Source organism: Carassius gibelio, chromosome B8 (assembly GCF_023724105.1).
Source record: "Carassius gibelio isolate Cgi1373 ecotype wild population from Czech Republic chromosome B8, carGib1.2-hapl.c, whole genome shotgun sequence".
Lineage (NCBI taxonomy): Eukaryota > Metazoa > Chordata > Actinopteri > Cypriniformes > Cyprinidae > Carassius > Carassius gibelio.
Window position 1 is genome coordinate 2,359,353 of NC_068403.1, and position 23,707 is coordinate 2,383,059.

The 23,707-nt window shown below is 36.9% G+C and overlaps 1 protein-coding gene and 2 long non-coding RNA genes across 4 annotated transcripts; 2 read left to right on the forward strand and 1 right to left on the reverse strand.

The window, feature by feature from the left end:
* Nucleotides 1–1,870: 1,870 nt before the first annotated feature.
* On the reverse strand, nt 1,871–9,056 carry LOC127963057 (uncharacterized). Of its 2 annotated transcripts, none has more exons than XM_052562718.1 (9): nt 8,922–9,056; nt 7,654–7,872; nt 6,408–7,538; nt 6,269–6,310; nt 5,442–5,509; nt 5,184–5,235; nt 2,768–3,058; nt 2,374–2,496; nt 1,871–1,953 (listed from the first exon to the last, which is right to left on the reverse strand). In XM_052562718.1, the coding sequence occupies exons 3-9, from the start codon at nt 6,451–6,453 to the stop codon at nt 1,907–1,909; spliced, it is 669 nt and encodes a 222-aa protein (XP_052418678.1). In that variant the 5' UTR covers nt 6,454–7,538; nt 7,654–7,872; nt 8,922–9,056; the 3' UTR covers nt 1,871–1,906. The 2 variants fall into 2 exon arrangements, with proteins under 2 accessions (XP_052418678.1, XP_052418677.1); XM_052562717.1 differs by having other exon boundaries at nt 7,654–7,866; nt 8,922–9,039.
* Nucleotides 9,057–10,183: 1,127 nt separating this feature from the next.
* On the forward strand, nt 10,184–16,407 carry LOC127964253 (uncharacterized). Its single transcript, XR_008155008.1, has 3 exons — nt 10,184–10,254; nt 10,696–10,791; nt 16,126–16,407. It is a non-coding gene; the product is annotated as an uncharacterized LOC127964253 (long non-coding RNA).
* On the forward strand, nt 11,245–12,753 carry LOC127964255 (uncharacterized). The gene is made up of 3 exons (XR_008155010.1): nt 11,245–11,370; nt 12,429–12,498; nt 12,587–12,753. It is a non-coding gene; the product is annotated as an uncharacterized LOC127964255 (long non-coding RNA).
* Nucleotides 16,408–23,707: the final 7,300 nt, after the last annotated feature.

Below are 23,707 nucleotides of genomic sequence, written 5' to 3' on the forward strand. Positions count from 1 at the left end.
GGTCAAAACAAGATTGTAAATCCTGCTCTGTTTCGCTGGGCCATCTCTTCACAGTCCTTACTACAGGTTTAGCAGATTTAAGTTTTTGCTTGTAGGACGGTATAAGATGTACCAGAAGGTGATCAGAACGTCCCAAAGCTGCTCGTGGAACAGAGTGATATGCATCCTTTGTTGTGGTGTAACAGTGATCCAATATATTACTGTCTCTGGTGGGACTTAGAGAAATAGGTCCTTAGTGAACAGATATGAGTGAAAGTGAAAGTATAGTGAGTCTGAAATAATCATGTTATGATCAGTTTTTTAAATTATCCCAATTTGTATTCAATAAACACTTGAAATTGGAGTCAGACTGAACGCAGAGCTAAAATTTGAACTAAATCCTGATAAATTCAGAAGCAAGTAAAGAATTAAAGACAGAATCCACATTAATCCTTTGACCAGGCGGCTGGTCTCTTCTTTTTGGGTTGACAGGTGGATCCTTATATGCTTTATTCCACTTCTTTTTGACTGATGAACTGCAACACCCGCTGACTGCCATTAAACAGCTTGGAAGATCAAAGACAATTTTTACATTACACCAATTGGATTGATCTGAAAGGAGGAAGACATATACTCCTGGGATATCTTGAGGGGTGAATAAAATCCTGATTTATAATTGAGCCTTCGTCTGATGAAATCAAATACACATAAAATAAAACAAGACAAAAACCATTCCTATGCTGTGATTTCGGCTATATTTACATGTAAAATTATAGAAGCAACATAATATCTGCTTTAACTGAAAGAGGAAGAAAGATCTCGTTACCTTGTTATGTATTTAAAAATAAGAACAAAGAAGCAACCACATTAAATCATGCAAATAATTGCTTTTATTTTTTTGATATACAAAACATTTTTTAAATGTACCATACCACAGCTTCTCCCCCTTAATATTTAAAAAGAAACCAAAGCTTCAGCAGTAAAGTAAAAATTCTGCAATAAGAGAATCATTTATTTTTACATAACAAACTTTTTTTTTCATCTAGATATAATTACTAATAAGGAATGTTACAGCATAAGCAACAACAACAATACTAATAAAATAAAAATGCATAAGGTATATAAAATTATGGATATAAAAAGGGCTGCACATAAGTTTATCAGACTGGTTCTCATAAGAGCATATGGAGACTTGGTTTAGTCCTCACACTTTCCTGACCCATTAAATGTAACTATAAAAAAATACATTAATAACAGTGACAATAATGCTGTTGCTCTTTATTTACTTCTATTTAAAAATAAAATAAACAAAATAATGTGTGATATTATATTTACTGAAATACTATATATTTTCAAATAAAAACTGAGTATTAAACAAATACATTAAATTTTTTAAATAAATTTTTTATTTAACTTTCAAATTAAAATCCGCAAGCTTTTATTTTGGCGTGTTACTGGCAGGTAAGTATATGTTCTACCTGGTTTAGTGGAGTCGATTGAGGAATTAGTGAATTGTCACAGTTTTGCTTTGTGCTTTGCAAACAGCAGTGCATAGCCTAGATTTTATTTTTTATTTTTTCAGCCAAAATATCTAAACATTTCCAAATTAAGCAAGTTTCTGCTTCATTATTTTGGCTGGAAACAAAACAAAAAAAAATTAAATAAGAAAATATATTTTTTTTCCAGTGTAAAGTACTACAGTTTGTTGATCTAAAATGGTAATTGTGCATTAACAGCTGACAACCATGAGTGGTCTGAATTTATACAGCACATTTTTTATTTTGGTAGCACATGTGCAGCTGCGTACCACTTATGTGCACCTCTAATCAAAGGTTATAATTAATGTATTTTTCATTTATATTAACATTTTAATATTTTTTATATATATATGTTTTTCCTCAGACCTGTTCTGTTATCTTATGATGTTTTATGCTTCCCCGTAGTCATTGTCAGTAACTGCTGTGGAGTTGGTGTCTGTTAACAAAAGTGTACAAAGAGTTCAGTGTTAGTTTCTGTGTGCTGTTAAACTACTGAAGCTCAAGTCTGATCCAAATTTAATCCTGACCCCAAAATCATCAGTCAGGACACATCATCCGATTATCATCACTTCAAGGACAAGTATGATCAGAATATGTTTAACTGCTGTAAATTGTCTCCATTAGCATTTTATGTCAAGATGCATTTCACATTAATAACTGGAGTAAGATTTTTTAAAACTATTCACTATATGCTGAGCAACTGTGTAATGTGATACAAGGATGATTGAGCCAATAATTAATTTAAATACATTACGAAGCATTTTCTGTGCATTTATTTTCAGTTTTAGGTTTTGGTCAGACCTTTCATAACATTCATCGCTGCTATAAATGAGGGAGTAACTGGTGAAACACAGACCTTTAGTTTTGCTCCTGATGTTGATCACAATCACTGCTGCAGTCATGATGAAGAGACCAACAGCAATGAAGGAGGAAAAGCAGATGTATAATAAAGATGCTCCTTCTTCATGATGATCTGAGACTGCAGAGAAATACAATAACATACAATAACTAAATACATAGTTAAAATATGGTTAGGCTTGAATGCACTGAAATATATTCTCATACAGACGCTCCAGTGATCAGCTCTATTATTAGTCTCTATTTATTAATGCCTAATTAAGCAAACTAGACATCAGATGAGGGGTAAAGAGAGATAAAAATGTTTCAAAATAGGAAAATGCAAACATTTATCAATATTGTATGATAGACAGAGAAGTATCATCTAAATGTTCTTGCAGAGATGTGTTTACCTGACCCAGTGTAATTGTACGTCTGGGTGCGCAGGTTCTCTTGAACACAGGTGAAGGAAGCAGGTGGACGCACAGTGACCAGAAACACACGCATTTCTTGAGAATAATAATAATAATAGAAAGGATGCAATCGCAGTGGTTCTATGGTGTACTTCAGTTCACTCTCCACTGTCAGCTCAATAGACTGCCTTCTGTATGTCCCTCTAAACATTTCTGCAAACTTGCACAGCACGATCACTTGCTCTCTGTCCTCTGTCTGTCGGTACACTGTGATGTTGGGCTTTGGGACATCTGAAATACATCAGCATTCATCAATATTAACACGGACTGTATATTTTAGTAAACACTGCACACATTTAATCACCGGTCACATTGTATTACAAATATTTATAACAGTATAACAACTTTAATAGTCAATAACCATGTATCAATATGAAGATTAGGATTGAGATAATAAATTAATTCTAGAGTTCTGGTTTACTAACATGATAGTTCTGCATTTAAACATTTCTGTATTTTCCAACCTGATAATTGTGAAATGCAAAATGCTTAGTTTCAAATTCTGTTTATTTCATGAATGTATTGCTTCAGACAACACAGCAGCACAATCTAGTGACTGTGTACTAAATTCCTCAAATTAATTATGTGAAAGATTCTTGAGCTTCTTTTCTGAAAAGATTGTAAATTTAAGTCCTCAGGTGGTAACCACTTTCATTAATCCTGTTTCTGATGAGGTTTCCCAGTGATCATCTGAATGGGAGTCACGACGTAGTTCCCCCCTTGTATTTTAAATTGTTTGTGGAGTCAGTTGGCCCTGCCTTACTTTCCCTATTTAACAAATGATTATCAATTGGTTTGGTTCCTGCATGCCTGAAATTGGCCTTGGTTACTCCTTTGTTCAAGAAGCCTTCCTTAGACATGTCTGTTTTGAACAACCACCGTCCACTTTCTGCGGTCAGTTGTATCTCTTCTGCTGCCCGTCTCAATTTTGGACTTCCTCGGGATCTATTTCAGCACCTCTGCTTTTCTCCCTCTACATGCTTCCCTTAGGTTCGATTCATAGAAGGCATGGTGTGTCCTTCCATTTTAATGCCGATTATACACAGATCTATCTGGCTAATAAAAGAAACGATCCTTCAGCCATCCATTCACTATTTACATGTCTTGATTTACATGACTGAAATACCTCTTGAGATAACTGTTCATGCGTCTATCACTTCTCGACTGGAGTATTGCAACTCTTTGTATTATGGCATCTCAAAGTCCCAAGTAGCTCCTTTACAATTGGTCCAAAAAGCAGTAGCCGAATTTCTAAGAAAAGGCCTCAAATATGATTTTGCCACCCCCTTTCTGCGAGCACTTCATTGGCTTCCTATGCTGCATCCTTACAACCCTTGCAGAGATTTAAGATCTAGTAATCAAAAGCTACTTATGGTTCCCTCTACAAGGCTGAAACGAAGATATGATGGGCCCTAGATTGTGGAACAGCCTGACAGCACCCCTTAGAGTTACTAAATCTTTACTGGTTTTTAAATCTCTTTTGAAAACTCACTTGTTTTCTGAAACCTTTTCATTGATGTTGTGTAAATGTAGTCTATTTTTATCTATAATCAATATATTGTACAGCACTTTGGTCAGTCAAGTGATGATTCAAAATGTGCTTTATAAATAAAAGAACTAGAACATTTGCATCTCAGCCAGATGTTAAAATTAAAGTTGTGGTGAAACGGAAGAAACAGATCTTTTCTTCTGTTTTACTGTATGTGATGTAGTATTATATTATCAAAATGTTTCTGTATGTTCTAATGGGTAATTTTGTTTCAAATCTGTTTCGTCTCATTTTAAACTAAATGACTGAGACATTTGTGTTCTTCTCTGAATTAAAGCGCTTCTCTCTGGATCTCAGTGCTGCTTGTGGATCAGTGAGTGAACATCTGCTGATAATTAGTGCATGAGACGCTATTAACACTATTTAATTCTGCTTTGGGACATAAGCATTATATCAAACGTGTTATCATTCTATCAAAGGAAAATTTTAATTTTTAATTATTCCCTTACGAAAGGAAAATATATTTACCAATATATTTCTTAAAATATATTGTGATATATTGTAATATATTATTTTCCCTTTTTATTTTCTAATATTTAATATATTTGAATACATTTAATAATATATTGATGATACATATATTATATAATATATTGCAAAATATACAAATGATTGCCGCTTTTAATATATTGCAATATATTGGAAAAATATAAATATATATAAGAATATATGCCTATATATTACATGATATTTTCCAATATATTGCAATATATTTTTGTTTCATAAGGGTTGTTATGGTTTTATCGCCAACCCCTAATTAAAATAAAATCTTGTAATAAAAAGGCAGAAAATCAAATTGGATCGTACTGTCAGACTTCGTGTGATTTCCATACTCCTCTGTTCTCGCAGTATTTCCATTCTGTCCAACAAAGGAACAAAAAAAGTTATTATATAAAAATGAAAATGTATTTTTGTATACCAGATCTTAGCCAGGACTAAGAGGGCAATGGACAAATTACATTTCTATTTTCTGTACGGTATATTTTTATACTATAGAATCAGCAGCTATCTTATACAATAATTATTAAAATATTATATCAAATAAAAAATAAAAAAACAACTTACTGTCGAAACATTTGGGTAAATATCTGTTGAAAATGTTTGATGACTTTCAGTCATAGTCTGCCATGGATCTAGATAAAGCAAAGATGACAAATGACAATAATAAAATCTAGACAACTGAAGTTTTAATGTAAGTGGTTGTCAGTGGGTGATATCCTGGGTTTTCTGGGTTTCCATCGACTCAATATCAGAAGAAAAAGATGACTCTGCTAATGGATACAACAGGTGCCTTCACATCTTCTGCTCTTAATTACATGATTAATTTAAAGTCATTATGTCTATGTATTCCCTGCTACGTATGTAGTGTATATATTTGTTCTAAATTGCAATACACTTCTATAAACTAAATTCAGTATTATTAAAACAATTAAGGGAGCATTCAAATCAGATTTTAATTTAGGCATACACTCTAATTGTATTATTATTATTATTATTATTATTATTATTATTATGTATTATTTGCCTTATAAATGTAAAATGGTTAGGTTTCCAGATTGATGGCTTAAAGTTTGACAAACAGATAAATGGAGTTGCTACGTTCCATCAAGGGAACTTCGAACTGCGTCCTCTAGGGGTCGCTTTGGGGAACACCTCGTCGTGACCCCTGTCTGAAGCATATTTTGAAAAACGCCAACGTGTTGGCCGGCGACATTAACTACCTGCATGATTTTACTGTATATCAACTTACCACCGATAAGTTGCTACTAAATATAATGAATAAATTTCATTTTTTTTATAAAGCTGCTTTGCAATAATTTATATAGTGAAAAGCACAATTCAAATTAACTTGAACTGAACTGAATTGAAAAGTGTAATATTATATGATGTACCTTGTGTTGTAAGTCCATGAGGGCGCCATGCATCAGACGGATCTGAACAAAAATATCAAAAATCACACTGAATCCTGTCCACTCCAAACATATAGTAGTTAAACACAAAATCTGATGCAAACAAATAGAATCCACTTACTGAAAGCTGACCAAAGGACCAATAAAAGGATATAAAGCTGGTTCATGCTGTCACAGATCAGAGACTACAGCTTTCTGAGACGCACAGACAGCAAGGACTGAGTCTTAACACTTAACAGACTTCCTCTGTGTTTACAAGAAAAGTCAAAGTAGGTGTGAAAAGCAGAAGTGTCTCTCAAACATTAACATTACACTTATTAAACATTACTGCTGAATTTTACACAGTCTACAGACAGTGACGCACATGTGTGGCAGATGTGGTCTTCCTCTTCTACTCTACGATGTGACTTGGACAAACACCACCGAGGTCAAATAAGACACCTCTTTGTACAACAGATACAATCTTTGTCCGAACCCCTCTCCAATAAATGATGATACAATTATATAAATCACCCCTTTAGTGGTTGTTTTGCAGCAGGCATAAGTGACCCTCAGTGTGCAGTACACATTGCAAGTCAGTGCTGCATCATAACCAGGCTCGGAATGGCCATCAGGAAAACCGGGAAAAGTCCAAGTGGTGGCTGATTTAGCCCACTGCCCTGTTTCTTTGTTTTTAAATATATTTATTTCTTATTATTATCAGTGCTTGACAGTAATTTGCCACAACAATCATCAGCAGAAATATTGAGGAAGAGAAGCTATTCATTGACTTTAATGTCTGATTTTAAAATGGGGTTTAAAGGATGAATTTTGAGATTTTATGTTTTCATGTTATCTTCCTGTTTATTTCACCATGGTGTCCGTGCAAGAGAAACAAAAAAACAAAAAAAAACAAGAAGCCGCTCTCCGTACGGGGTTTTACAACTTGTTTAACATTCGTGTTTTCATTTACTGCAGCCGTACCATTTTTGTTTCTCATATTTATTAGGAATAGTTCAAATGAAAATGTACTCATCTTCAAGCCCTCCAAGATGTAGATGAGTTTGTTTCATCATCAGAACAGATTTGGAGAAATTTTGCATAACATCAGTTGCTTTCCGGTGGATGCTCTGCAGTGAATGGGTGCCGTCAGAATGAGAGTCCAAACAGATGATAAAAACATCACAATAATCCACAAATGATCCACAGCACTCCAATGGAACATTCTTATCTTGTGAAGTGAGAAAGCTACTTGTTCATAAGAAAACAAAACCTACAAGAAACAAACAAGAAACAAGAAACAAAACCTACAATCTTGTTACTTCAAACTATTACTTCCAGACAAAATTTTAATCCATAATCATTTTCTATACTGAAAAATTCCATACATATAGTAAACATTAGGCTTCCTCCTCGTCCTGTTGTGGCATTCTACTACCCCCAGTGCTCTCCCCTCTTTAACCAGAGACATCTGGAAGCGTTTTCTGCTGCCTCCACATTGTTGCCTTCTTCGGTTAACACCTGTTATGCCCAGCGTGCCGCAGGCCTTGCTCAGGGAGAGACTGGCAAACCTCCTGCTGCCCACCTCTACTGGCATACACCTGGTCCTCCAAACAAAAGTGTACAAAGTATTCAGTGTTAGTTAGTTTCTTTGTTCTGTTAAACTACTGAAGCTCAAGTCCAAATCTAATCCTGATCCCAAAATCATCAGTCAGGACACACCAAACCGAACCTCATCAGATTATCATCACATCAAGCACAAATATGATCAGAATATGTATAAATGCTAGAGGTCAAAATGCATCTCAAATTTTTTACTAGTGTGAGGTTTTTAAATAGACACATATATATACTGAGCGCCTACTGTGTAACAACTGACATCAGCAGAAATATTGAGGAAGTGGAACTATTCATTGACTTTAATCTACAGCTCTGTAAGCCAAAGCCAGCATGTTAGTCATTGATCTTCTCATAAGGCTTCTTTAGAAGCCAGAGTAAATTATTAATAAGCCAGTAATAAAAATTAAGTACATAGAAAAGCATTCTGAAATGCTCTCAGCATAGTGTGTATGCATTTTCATTAGATTTTAATTTGACTGGTTATCAGGTCTTTCATAACATTCATCGCTGTTCACATTCTGTGAAGTAAACATGTACAAACTTTGTAAACCTATGTAAAGTTTACATTTTATGAAGTAAATGTAAAAAGAATAAGTTATGAATGTCTTAATTTAAATAACCATCAAATTATACACAGATGAAAATAAACCGGCAAGAGTTCAGAATCAGAAGAGCGACTTCTACAGTTTTGTCAAAGCAGACTTGGATGAAACATACTTCCTGTTATGCAAACTGACTAAACTAAAATAGAGACAATACTAAGAAATTTCCACAAGTGTGCTTGTTGATTGACAGCTGTCAGCATTTCAAAGATATTTCATTAATATCTTAATATGTGTGTTATCTTCCAGTTTAATTCAGCATGGTGTCCGAGGTTATGTGCAAGAGAAAATAAAAAAATAAAACAAGAAGCTGCTCTCTGTAAAGAGTTTTACAGCTTTGTTCAACATTCATTCAAGGTTTTCATTTTTCCTGCAGCTGCAGCATTTTTGTCTCTTATATTTATGAGGAATAGTTCAAATGAAAATGTACTCACCTTCAAGCTGTAGATGAGTTTGTTTCATCATCGGAACATATTTGGAGAAATTTTGCATAACATCAGTTGATTTCCAATGGATGCTTTGCAGTGAATGGGTGCCGTCAGAATGAGAGTCCAAACAGCTGATAAAAGCCTCCAATACAACATTCTTATCTTGTGAAGTGAGAAAGCTACTTGTTGATGTTTTGTAACTTCAAACTGTTGCTTCCCGCTAAAATTTGAGTCCATAATCATTTTCTAAACTGATAAACTCCATACACATAAGGCTTCTCTTTCCATGTGTAGTTCACTCTCATAATGGGCTCAATCATATGCTCTAGAACAAGACAAAAAACCTGATTTCACAAACCACATCCAGCATTTATCAGTATTGCGTAATCATGATGACTTACAGTTTTAACACTGCCAGATGAACAGCATGTTTTAAATGTAGTAAATCACATTCAGCCACCTAGAGGTCACGACCTCACTTCTAGTAGCCTAGTTAAAAAACATTGGCCTTCACAGAAGCTTCTGGAAAGTCCCAGTCAATAATGTACAGTACCACATCAATAGAGCAGGAACAAGACAAACTCACCTCATTCACACACGCTGAGAAACACATTAAGTGTACGTTAAAGTAAATGAAATACTGTTGTTAAAATTAGTTTCGTCCTTTAGATAAGATGTTAAACCCATGTCCCTTTAGATAAGATGTTAAACCCATGTGGTCCCAGTATATATTTAGAAAAGAGCAGAGGTGTGACCTCGAGATTCTGGCCAAATCTGTCTATTGGCCTCTGACCATCATGGCTTCCTAACAATCTCTATATCTACTGATTGGCTTCATCACTCTGTCTCCTGTCCACCAATAAGCTGGTGTGTGGTGGATGTTCTGGCATACTATTGCTGCTGACAAATTCATATTTAGACTTAACACAGGATTAATCACACAAGAAATGTAGACTGACTAAATATATTGATCAGAATGTAACATCTTAATACGCAATGAGCAAAGAGTCAACATGAAAGCTATCACAAGGGAATGAAAATATGTGCATTTCTGTTTCCTTTTTATCTATCACCATATGTGTCCCTGTACCACAAAACCAAAGTGTTAATTTTTCAAAATTGAGATTTATACATTGTCTGTATAAATAAATAAAAAGTATCTCAAAGGGTTTTTCTTATAATCTAAAAGCACTTGTGTTATGCGGTCATTGAGTCACGCGATGATTGGCGTGTCTGTCTTCCCGCCCCTTTTCATTCAAAAAAAAAAACCGGTTGGTACTCTCCACTTCAACACGGTCTGCGTCTGCGTGTCAATGGATAAACTTTTTAAACTATCAAGGTAAGATAATTATATTTCACTTTATATTAGCCTAATTACTGCTGCTGTTATATAATCGGATGTACATATTTTTAACAAATATCACTTAGTCACTAATGAAACTTAACGAAGCCAGTCAGGATTGAACTGTCGTAGCTAAAGGGTTAACGTTAATGTTGTATAAAAAGTTAAAATGTTGGCAGTTTACTTAGCAAGCGTAGGATGTTTTATTTATACATTCATTGGGCAGAGGCTTAAAACAAGTTTCAATGCTTTTGAATGTTTTTGAACGCCCATAAGCGTTTTCACTTCCATAAAAACGCTTTTAATGTGATCGCATACAGGCACGTCTGCTTCATAATAGATTAAAAATGCTATCTTTGTGGGCAAACGTGTCAGATGTGCCAGTGGAAAATAAATGGTGTAAATATAAAAGTTTGAAGAGTTAATGTGCTTAATTAGGGAACAGATATCAGCTGTGTCGTGCTCCGGAGGTTATCTCAAAACCTCACGATGGTCCAGCCGGTCAGCCAGCTCCACTGCGGGAGGGAAATGCTGGTAAGCACGGCTTAATTGATAAAAACAAACGAGACGACTCCAGGTGTTTTAACCACAGCTACTTTATTTGGTCACCGAAAGGGCCTTGATAGAGAGTTGCATCTCCGACGTGTTGCCAGATCCAGATATTATAAGTGTCTTTTTGGAGAGCATAAAATGTATAACGTTAGGTTACAGGAAGAAATATGCCAACTCTGGTCACGAAGAATGCTATGCTATTTCATTCAGTTTGGTAGTAAACCTTTTACAAAAATCCTGATAAAAACATTCATGAGAGCAAGTTCTTATTATCCATACTAGCTATAGCAATGCTTTTTAATGAACGTTATTACAGTAATAAGCATTCTTGCATGAATAATAAATTTATCCACACCTAACATGTAGTAAAGTATCAAATTGGGATAAACTAAAATAATGTCTGATTTATTAATGTCCATCCCCCCAAAACAGACGGCACAGAGAGTGTAATGAGTTGCATTTTAGGTGTTAGTAATTTTTAGGTGTTAACAAACATCTCCCCGTGCGATGGCATGACACCGTGACAGATTTATTGTGAAGATGAAAGCCCACCAGAGTGTGGTAAGTTAACTTTAACTTTATACCTTTTATTCTGATGATGTTTGCTAGATATAAAGCTACATTATTTTTATAAAAAATATAGTGTGAGCGAACTCTGTGAAGCTGTGCTAACTGGCCTTTTCCTCCCGCAGCGTGGCTGTCAGACCAGAGAGAGACTCGTCGTATAGTCCAGTGGTCCCCAACCTTTTTAGCAACAAGGACCGGTTTAATGTCAGAAAATTTTTTCACGGACCGTGTTTTAAGTTGTGACGGATAAATACAAAATAAAATGATACGACTGGCATAAAAACTGTGGTATATTGTAAATATAATAATAAACATGAATCCACTGTGTATTCGGATAAAACTTCATTAGCAGCGTCCTCGTAACATCGTGCCAACAACATAACATGAATAACATCCTCTCTGCCCCATAACCCACTTTTTTTCACTGATTATGGTCACTATGGTGACGTTTAAACATGCCTAAAAAATAAGATGCACCACAAAAAGGAATATAAAATCCGTGAAAATAACACAGAGCATCCGGCCTTTTTCCAAAATAAAAGCTCGTTATGGCTCAGCGCACTTCTAACTCCACTTCTGTTATTTGTTTTGCTCACGGCTCTTCTGGTCCAGTCTGGTGTTGTTTTTGTGTTGAAAATGTAAAAAAAAAAATATATATATATATATATATATATATATAAATATAATGAGCGAGTACATCATGAATCCATTTTCCAAACCATGTTTTTGTCTTATCCTGAATCACTACGGTACACCTATAATAGGTGTTTATATTCAGACTAATTTAGTCTGGTTGGGGTCGACAACGCTGCAGAGTAGCACAGTACCTGCGTGACTCGTAATAGATGTAAACAGAGAGAAGTAGCTCCGGCTACAATGTTCTTCCGCCAGACGGGAGCGCCAAAAGTTACCAACTGCAGCTTTAATGTAAATTATTTATTCCTTCTTGCGTGGCCTGGTACCAAATGACACGCGGACCGGTGGTTGGGGACCACTGATATAGTCCTTTTACTTGCTTACTTTCCCAGTAAACTAGTATTTTCCTTCCACAGTGGCACCAGCAAACCAATAGGGAGACTCGTGAAGACCTAAAAGTCGTACGAGTACGTTATATAGATACAGGTAGGTGAAATTTAAAACACTTGAAGTCGTCTCGTTTGTTTTATCAATTAAGCCGTGCTAGCAATTAACTAGCATTTCCCTCCCGCAGTGGTGCTGACTGACCAGCTGGACCATCGTGAGGCAGACGGGAAGAGTCATCGCCATAAAGAAGACCATTTTATATGTTTTGAGATATGAGTTCAATGAATATTGTTGTATAGTTTTACTAATTATGTACATTAACTCTTCAAACTTTTATTTTTATATTTACACAATTTATTTTCCACTGGCACAATGTGTTATCTATGATTTTACTTGTAGGCTATATGTATATTCATTGATGAAACATGGTTAATATTCTGGTAATTCTGTGTTGTTAAAGTTCAGCTTTGAAAAATAAAAGATGAATTATGAATAAAGCTGTTGGTGAGAAGCAATAACTTGTGTTACTGAATATATAATAAAATAATAGTACTTTTAAAATTACATTTCTAAACTGAATAGTGTCACTTTTAACTTGTTCATATTACCTTTAGTAGTATAACTTGGGCAAAAATATGAAGTACTGGCACAACTTAATTATAACCACGCATGCTTTTTAATGTTTTTGTAAATGTTTTAGTAGTATTTTAAAATAATTGCCTTTTCTGTTTTTCTTTCTTTACTGTTTTTTTTTTTTTTTTTTTAGGTATGAAGCTGAGAAGTCTACACAGGCCCAGGAATAACACCATTTCATCCTGTTCTGTTCAAGTATTTTTGTATTAACACTTTCTATGAAGCCCAGATTATACATTATAAGGGTATTCTTAAAGCATTATAAGCAATGCATTATAATACAATTTATAATATGTTGGATCATCTCATGAATATTCATAAGAACAGGTTTAATATATTTACTTATTTGTGGTTGTAGCTTTTAAGAATATGATTATTTATAACATAATGAAAACGTTGCATCCACATTTACAATGGATTATATTTCTCATAGTTATAATGTTTTATAAGTCTCATATCTTGCCATTGTTCTGATGCTACTTAAAGCGGTCAAAGAGTAAAAATAATAATAATAATTTTTTAAAAATTCACTCAAACAGCCTTAAGATCAGATGAATTTGTAATATGACACATTTGCTTTGAACTATTTTTATTGTAATATCAGTTTGATTATTTTGATGGTAGCCTACCCCTAAGACAGCTGTTGGGTAACTCTGCAACTATATCAACTAGTGGTCATTGGAGTATTACTATGTCTGCTACTGTAAATATATGCTAACACTTTATTTTGATGGTTAACCAACAGATAAACTGACATACAGTAGGTGTCTTTGCAAGTACGTCAGCTTATTCTACCATACTAGATTCTACCATTCTTGAGCATATTAATACTCTAATGAGAGTTAGTTGGGATGTAGTGGCAAAGCTGCTTATAATCGATTGATTAAGGGGACCATCAAAATAAAATGTTACCATATAAAAGACTGCATTTTTTTTTTTCAGTTAAGAGTATTAAGCTCACATCAAATAACATTAGCTCCAAAGGAAACACTCAAGTAAAACTCAACATCTAACCACTCACAAGCTGTAATAAGATACTGTGCAGACTTTAAACAGTGTCAAGATATGATACAGTCCATTATACTGTAAATTAAGTAGATTTAATATGGTGTTCATAGTGTTATAAATATTAATACTCTTTAACTTATAACTATGATGAATTATATTATGTATTGTATTATGATGTATTATAATTGTTATGATTATTCATGAGTTGACATAACATATTATACGTTTTTTTATAATGCTTTATGCATTCATTATAATGCCTTAAGAGTACCCTTATAATGTATTATAAATATGGGCTTCATAGAAAGTTACCGTATTTTTATCCAGTTTTTATCCTGTTTTGTTTTATTTTGTTTTACCCAATAAAAAATGTGATTTAGAGATTCTGAGTTGAAATCATTTTCTTCACATTTGTAATATTTTAACATGTAATTTCAAATGTATAAAGCACCAATTGTTTAGATAAATAAAACATTTTAATTTAGAGTTTAATTGCATATTAGCACATTAACTTTATCCAGAGGAATTAATAAAGAAATATAAATGGGGCCCAGTTCTGACCCACTGTGGTCCCACTAAAACCCCATATAAGGGCCATTTGTGCGTCTAGTGTAACCACCCATCTAGGTCCCATAAGGGTTTTGTATGTGGACCAACTTGGCCCCAGTTATTAGAACCCATTTGGGACCCAAGGGGTCCACCCCCTGATCCCCTAAACCCACCCATCTCCACCCCTTAACCTACCAGTCTCCACCCAATGGGCCCCTAAACCCACCCATCTCCACCCATAAACCTGCTCGTCTCTACCCACCGATCTCTAAACCTACCCGTTTCCACCCCCTGATCCCTAAACCTACTCGCCTCCATCACCTGATCCCTGAATCTACCAGTCTCCACCCCCAGATGCTTTTCACCCACCCATCTCCACCCCTTAACCTACCCATCTCCACCCCCAGATCCCCTAAACCCACCCATCTCCACCCTTAAACCTACCTGTCTCCACCCCCTGATCCCCTAAACCCACCCATCTCCACCCCTAAACATACCCGTTTCCACCCCCTGATCCCTAAACCTACTCGCCTCCATCACCTGATCCCTAAACCTACCAGTCTCCACCCCCAGATGCACTTCACCCACCCATCTCCACCCCTTAACTTACCCGTCTCCACCCCCTGATCCCCAAACCCACCCGTCTCCACCCCCTGATCCCCTAAACCCACCCATCTCCACCCCCTGATCCCCTAAACCCACCCATCTCCACCCCCTGATCCCCTAAACCCACCCATCTCCACCCCTAAACCTACCTGTCTCCACCCCCTGATCCCTAAACTCACCCATCTCCACCCCCTGATCCCCTAAACCCACCCATCTCCACCCTTAAACCTACCTGTCTCCACCCCCTGATCCCCTAAACCCACCCATCTCCACCCCTAAACATACCCGTTTCCACCCCCTGATGCCTAAACCTACTCGCCTCCATCACCTGATCCCTAAACCTACTAGTCTCCACCCCCAGATGCACTTCACCCACCCATCTCCACCCCTTAACCTACCCGTCTCCACCCCCTGATCCCCTAAACCCACCCATCTCCACCCCCTGATCCCCTAAACCCACCCATCTCCACCCCCTGATCCCCTAAACCCACCCATCTCCACCCCTAAACCTACCTGTCTCCACCCCCTGATCCCTAAACTCACCCATCTCCACCCCCTGATCCCCTAAACCCACCCATCTCCACCCCCTGATCATTAAACACACCCATCTCCACCCATTATGAAAGTGGATAGGATCCAAGAATAGTTTGTATATTAACATTATTACAAATATACTACTTTGTTCTCAGTAGCACAAATAAATTTTTACAGGTTTAGAACAAGTCGATGTTGAGTAAATTATGAAAATGTACATTTTTGGGTGAACTATCACTTAAAGCCAGGTACTGCGATTGTATTTAATAAAGTACCACTGTACTGGAACACCATGGTGCCATCTACAAAATACTTTTCTACTTTTTGTAAATAGTGGGTGGAGAATTTATCAGTTTCTCCTGAGCATCTGACTGACTTTAGTGTTGTGTTTTGCAGATGATGAGCGAGGTGACCATGAGACCGGACACCCTTCAGTACAGTGATGCCTGAAGTCCAGGCATTGACAGACCACACTGATACCTCGGAGAATAACCTTTTTTTACACAAGGCAACACAGTACTGCAGTGAAGATCCCTTAGCCCTTACCATCCTCAAGAATGGCACTAGCTCTTTATTGTACACTGTTAAATTCAACACTTTCAATTTTAAGATGCACGTAATGGAATCAAATTCTGATGACCATGATGTAGCTGAAGTTGAATTTTCTTCAAGGAGATCTTGCTAAATGCTTTGAGGAGGAGCACAAGTCTACATTCCATGTCATTTCATAGCTTTCTGTTTGATGTACAAGCACTCTGCCAACTTTTCTGCTCTGCAGGTAATGTTACTCATATGCCTCAGTAATTTTTATATCCCACATCCAAGACCCGTCTACTCCAAGCACCAATTGCATTCCACTTCTTCATTTCATCCTCCCACTGTGTCATACACCGCGGGTGTGGTAAATATGAACCATCACGGCTTTTAATAGTGTTCTGTGTGTGCACCCCCTATATTGCTCTTAAGCTTCTTACATACCAGCTAGCGAAATGGAAGTTTAACACATTACATTCTTCATAGGCCTCGCTCTTGAAGAGAGTAGATGAAAACTATATTAGAAGACTGAGAGCCGGTTTGATTCCACATGCTGTGCCTTGGTGCGTAGTCTTAAACCTTCTGCTGGGTTGGACCAGTTTGGCTTTGAATATCTGCAATTTGGTTGTTGGCATCTCAAACCATCAGTTTGGTCGGCCCAGCATGTTGAGCAATGCTTACGCCTTCAGGGACACTATTCAAGCAGTTTTGGCCCAGATCTGGCCCACATGGATTTCACGTGTTTGGCTGTGCTATTGGGGCAGTGAGGATCTGTGTGTCTGTGTGGTTAGGGCAGCAGTATACAGTATAATTATGAGTTTTTTTATGGAGTGCTTGTGTTCAAACAGGCAGGCATTTGTCTTTACTCATGGATCAAACACTTGTTAGCGTGACTGGGCTAGAATAGGGATGTGTTTGTACTAGGATCTTAGGGAAATTTATAAACAGACTTGTAGAACAGGTTTATTATTATAGGACACCTGTATTGAGTCATAATGTGCTTGCTGAACTGTACTGAACTGTGTTTTGCAACACTCTTTGCTGGTGGATTGTATCCATAATGTCAGATTTTGTTAGATAATGGTTTGAATTTTACTGCAGACAGTAAAAAAATGAGTGGGCTGAAAAGGATGATGGGATACATGAAGGTGGTCTTAGCTGCTTTGTGCACTGATTTCACTGGATTTCAGTGTTGCTTGTTCTTTTTAATGCCTAAGATACTGGTCAGCTGAACTTGTGCTGTTATAAATCTTCATCACAGAAGTTTCTGGAGAGTTCCAGTGTCCCTAGTGTACGTCACTGAAACAGAAGAAAGACACACACTTCATTCAAACATGATGAGAAACACATAATATGGCATGTACTCATTAAAGCTAATCAAATACTGTTGAAGAATTTAAACAGTGTTACTTCCCTGTGATAAAGGGGCAGATCTCAGTTGGGACTGTAAGGCATTCAAGGCATTGTGACATTGATAAAGTTATTGGCAGGGTTTTGTTGGTTTGTTCTGCTCACAGGAAACTGTTTACATTAATTGAATCAAGACAAAGCACAGAAAAATACATCTCCCCCTCTTGTTGTTCAATTCAATTCAATTCAAGTTTATTTGTATAGCGCTTTTTACAATACAAATCGTTACAAAGCAACTTTACAGAAAATGTTGTTTCTACAATATTTAGTAGTAGCTAGTAGTTTGTGCACGTTTGACAGGATTTTAGAAAAAATAAAAAATAATAATAATAATTCAAGACATAGTCAGCTAGACGATGAACTATCAATATTATTAATTAATAGTTATTATATGATGCAGTCACACATGTACCAATTATTGTTAGTTCTGTTTGTTGATTCAGGGTTAGCATCATCTGAGGTCCTCTGAGGGTCAGCATCATCTCTTCTCAGGTGTTCTGGATCCAGACTGGAGTTTGTGTAAATCCCGTGGCAAAACATAGAAACAAAATAGAGACATCATTAGCATAGCTGCTGATCCAACAAAGAAAAATTAGTTTAACCCAAGCTAATGAATAAAAGTGCACATTTGATCAGATGCAGCTACACTCACAATTTAAAAGATACAATATTCGTATGCTTGGCGAAAGAAATGTGTTTTTAATCTAGATTTAAACAGAGAGAGTGTGTCTGAACCCCAAACATTATCAGGAAGGCTATTCCAGAGTTTGGGAGCCAAATGTGAGAAAGCTCTACCTCCTTTAGTGGACTTTGCTATCCTAGGAACTACCAAAAGTCCAGCGTTTTGTGACCTTAGGGTGCGTGATGGGTTGTAGCGTGGTAGAATGCTAGTTAGGTACGCAGGAGCTAAACCATTTAGGGCCTTATAGGTAAGTAATGATAATTTGTAACTGATACGGAACTTAATAGGTAGCCAAGTGCAGAGACTGTAAAATTGGGGTAATATGATCATATTTTCTTGACCTCGTAAGGACTCTAGCCGCTGCATTTTGGACTACCTGTAGCTTGTTTATTGAAGAAGCACCTAGAAGTGCATTACAATAGTCCAGTCTAGAGGTCATGAATGCATGAACTAGCTTTTCTGCATCAGAAACAGATAACATGTTTCGTAGCTTGGCAATGTTTCTAAGATGGAAGAATGCAGTTTTTGTAACATTGGAAATATGATTTTCAAAAGACAAATTGCTGTCTAATATAACACCCAGATTTCTGACTGTAGAGGAAGTAACAGTACATCTGTCTAGTTGCAAATTGTAATCTACAAGATTCTGTGTAGTGTTTTTTGGTCCAATAATTAATATCTCTGTCTTATCCGAATTTAATTGGAGAAAATTATTTGACATCCAATCTTTTACACTTTTAACACACTCTGTTAGCTTAGATAATTGGGAAGTTTCATCTGGTCTCGTTGAGATATATAGCTGAGTATCATCAGCATAACAGTGGAAGCTAATTCCGTATTTTCTAATAATATTACCAAGGGGCAACATGTATATTGAAAATAGAAGGGGACCTAGGACGGATCCTTGTGGCACTCCATATTTTATTGATGATAAATGAGATGACACCCGATTTAAGTAAACAAAATGGTAGCGATCGGACAGGTAGGATCTAAACCATCTTAGAGCCTGCCCTTGAATACCTGTATAGTTTTGTAATCGATCTATGAGTATGTCATGATCTATGGTGATCGAACGCAGCACTAAGATCAAGTAAGACTAGAAATGAGATGCAGCCTTGGTCTGACGCAAGGAGCAGGTCATTTGTAATTTTAACAAGTGCAGTTTCTGTGCTATGGTGGGGCCTGAAACCTGACTGAAATTCTTCATACAGATCATTTTTATGCAGGAAGGTGCTCAATTGAGCAGACACAACTTTTTCAAAAATTTTAGACATAAATGGAAGATTTGAAATAGGCCTATAATTTGCCAGTACATTAGGATCTAGTTTTGGTTTCTTAATAAGAGGCTTGATAACCGCCAGCTTGAATGGTTTTGGGATGTGACCTAAAGATAACGACGAGTTAATGATATTGAGAAGTGGTTCTTCGGCTACAGGTAACACCTCTTTCAGTAATTTAGTGCGTACAGGATCTAATAAACATGTTGTTGGTTTAGATACAGTGATAAGTTTATTTAGCTCTTCCTGTCCTATGGTTGTAAAGCACTGCAGTTTATCTTCGGGTGCGATGGATGAAACTGAAGGATTAGACGCTGTAGAATCTACATTCGCTATTGTATTTCTAATGTTATCTATTTTATCAGTGAAGAAATTCATAAAGTCATTACTATTCACCGTTGGTGGAATATTTGAATCAGGCGGCATCTGGTAATTTGTTAACTTAGCCACTGTGCTAAATAAAAACCTTGGATTGTTTTGGTTATTTTCAATGAGTTTGTGTATATGCTCTGCCCTAGCAGTTTTTAGAGCCTGTCTATAGCTGGACATACTGTTTTTCCATGCAATTCTAAAAACTTCCAAGTTAGTTTTTCTCCATTTGCGTTCAAGACTACGAGTTACTTTCTTGAGAGAGTGAGTATTACTGTTATACCATGGTACAGTACGTTTTTCTCTAACTTTTTTCAATTTGATCGGGGCAACAGCTTCTAATGTATTAGAGAAAATAGTGCCCATGTTGTCAGTAATTTCGTCTAATTCATGTGTATTTTTGGGTACAAATAGCAGTTGAGATAGATCAGGCAGGTTATTTGCGAATCTTTCTTTAGTGGCTGGAACAATAGTTCTGCCCAGACGGTATCGCTGTGACATATAGTTAATATCAGTTATACGCAGCATGCACGATACAAGGAAATGGTCTGTAATATCATCACTTTGAGGTACAAGATCTATAGCAGTAAGATCGATTCCATGCGATATAATTAAATCTAGTGTATGATTAAAACGATGAGTGGGCCCGGTGACATTTTGCTTGACTCCAAAGGAGTTTATTAGGTCAGTAAACGCAAGTCCTAATGTATCATTTGTACCTATCCTAATGTACATGCCTTGGATCCGAGTGGCCTACGTGTATTGGCTACATGCCTTGGATCCGAGTGGCCGATGTGTATGGCAGCATGCCTTGGATCCGAGTGGCCGACGTGTATGGCTGCATGCCTTGGCTCCGAGTCGCCAATGTGTATGGCTGCATGCCCTGGATCTGAGTCGCCGATGTGTATGGCTGCATGGCCTGGATCCGAGTCGCCGATGTGTATGGCTGCATGCCTTGGTTCATAGTTCTAAATGTAAATGTTGATGAAGTATCTGGCGTACTCATCAAAGCATATGCTCGCATGCCTTGGGGCATATTTGTAGATGTAGTTGTAGAAGTAGTTGTCGGTGTAGTCATCAACGCGTATGCCTACATGCCTTGGTGCATAGTCATAGTAGTTGATGTAGTCGTAAACACATATGCCTCAGCACGTCAACGCCCATGTACCAAAGCATGCAGGCATACCATTGTCAACTGGACCACACCAGACACAGAAAACACATTTGAAAAGACATTTGAGTACATGAAAACACAGATATGTTTTTTTTTGTTTAATTAAGTTGTAGTGAAAGGCCATGCCTTGGGACATAGCCTTCGAAGCGTATAACTACATTGTTTGGTTCGGAGTCGCCGATGTGTATGGCAGCATGCCTTTGCTCGTACTCGTTGAGCAGCTGTCGTAGCAGCAGAATCAATTCAAGTAAACCGGTACCAATTCGGTGTACAGATGAACAGACATTAATCAGGCTGAACCCATTTGAGTTCAGCTGAAACAAGTTGAATATGTCTATAACAATCTGGAGTACAGCTAAAACAATCTTGAAGCCATATAACAAAAAGCGCCATACAGACCATGCCGGCAGGTTTGCTGTGGCTGGAAATTCAGGTGCAGTGTGCAGAGGTGGCATATTTCTTCTCCTTCTCAAACAAAGTTCAAAATGAGAGAAAGCACACGATTCACTTCATTTTATGTCTCTCAGCCCAAATAAGCCACACCTCTGCATTGTTTGCCTCCGCCCATTATAGGCCGAACTTCTCAAACTATTTTCTGTAAGGTGGTTAGCGTGACTGCGCTGGAATGGGGGTGTGTTTGTAGGGAAATTCAGGAACAGACCTGTAGAGCAGGTTTATTGGACACCTGTATTGAGTTATGAGTCATATTGTAATTATAAGTACTGAACTATGCTTTGAAACACTCTTTGCAGGAGGATTGTAGCCATAATGTGAAAAAGGAGAGTAAATTGTTGGCTGAAAATATTGATGGGATACATGAAGGTGGTCCTAGCTGCTTTGTGCACTGATTTCACTGGATTTCAGTGTTTCTAGTTCTTTATAATGCCTAAGAAACTGGTGAACTTGTGCTGTTAGAAATCTTCATCCCAGAAGCTTCAGGAGAGTTCCAGTGTCCCTAGTGTACGTCACTGAAGCAAAAAAAAAAAAACACACACTTCATTCAAACACAATGAGAAACACATTATATGCTGAGTATTCATTAATATATGAGATAACAAGGAAGATTTCAGTTTGGTCTGTACTTAGATCAATGTGTCCAAATATTGTTGTGAAGGCGTCATGTTAGAATTATACTCCATGCTCACATCTAATATATAAAATGTTTTTTTTGTTTTCTAAAAAAAGATTTTGTAATGTCTCTTCTCACATTTAATGTTTTTTTAGCCATGTCTGTAAATAAAATACACAAATATTGAATGTAATTCTGCCTCCTTTATCTTTATTAAGGAAGAATTGTGCTAAATCAGTGTTCTTTGGTTGCAAACACAATTACATAACTTAAATAGTAGTAACAACCAACTTAATTTCAGTTTCTTTACATATTTAACATGTAAATACATTTAGATGAATACATTTATAAAGAGTCGATAGAAACTATGAGAAACTGAAAATGTATGAGGTAGGTTTAGTTGTGGGTGATAAGTCACAGACACATGACCATTCTCTGGCTGGTGCTGCTGAGTCCCACGCAGTCTACACGGAACCACTGTACAGGACAGTTCTGATTATCGCAAGCAAACATGTCATCAAGCTCTTCAGGCTGTCTGCAAAAGCACCACAACACAGCCTTTTCACATGCCCTTCTTTTGGGCTGGAGTGTGTTACCTTGACCAGTCGCTCTGCTCGTAAGGATCGAGTCCTTTGATTCTCTTTTTTTTCTCGTCATAGCTCATCTTTGCATTAGGATTTAGTTTTAGGCGGTATGCTCCAACAATGTTTTCTTTAGCCCGCTGCATTTTGTAGGATTATATTCTGTTTTTCACGCTAATTTTTCATTATTTTCATGCCAGAACACTAGCCTGCTATGCCAGACGATGTTAACTGGCCAAACATACCCATAATTCTTTGCATTCGGATGACGTTGCCGCCCAGTTGGTCACATGTGTTAGCGATCTCTTATAGGTGTTCGAGCTGGAAGCATTAACGATTAGAACAACAAGTTAAGCAGGCTAATTCAACGTTAATGGCTATCAAGTCACTGCTATCTTAGTCTCTGTTACTAATGTTACAAATTTTATCGGACTTGATATCCATTAATGCAGTGTTGTAGTCGAGACCAGCTCATTCGAGTCCGAGTCCAGATCGAGTCCAGAGAGGGTCGAGTCCGAGTCAAGACCGAGTCCAGAGAGGGTCGAGTCCGAGTCAAGACCGAGTTCAGAAAGGGTCGAGTCCGAGTCAAGACCGAGACCAGAGAGATTGGGTCTGAGACAAGACCTAAAGAAATCTTCAAGAGTATGTCAAATGTTTGGTGGAAACAATAAAGGTTAAAAGGGCCACATAGTATGTGGTGTAAAGGTAATTTTATTAGTATTATGAAGTGTTACTTGTCAATATTAAGTGCTCATTTTCACATAACATCGTTGTACCACTATACACATCCATATAACCTTTCTAGTACACATAATATTACTGTACGACTCTATATTGTAATTCTACATAACACTTCTAGTACAAGTAACATTACTGTACCAC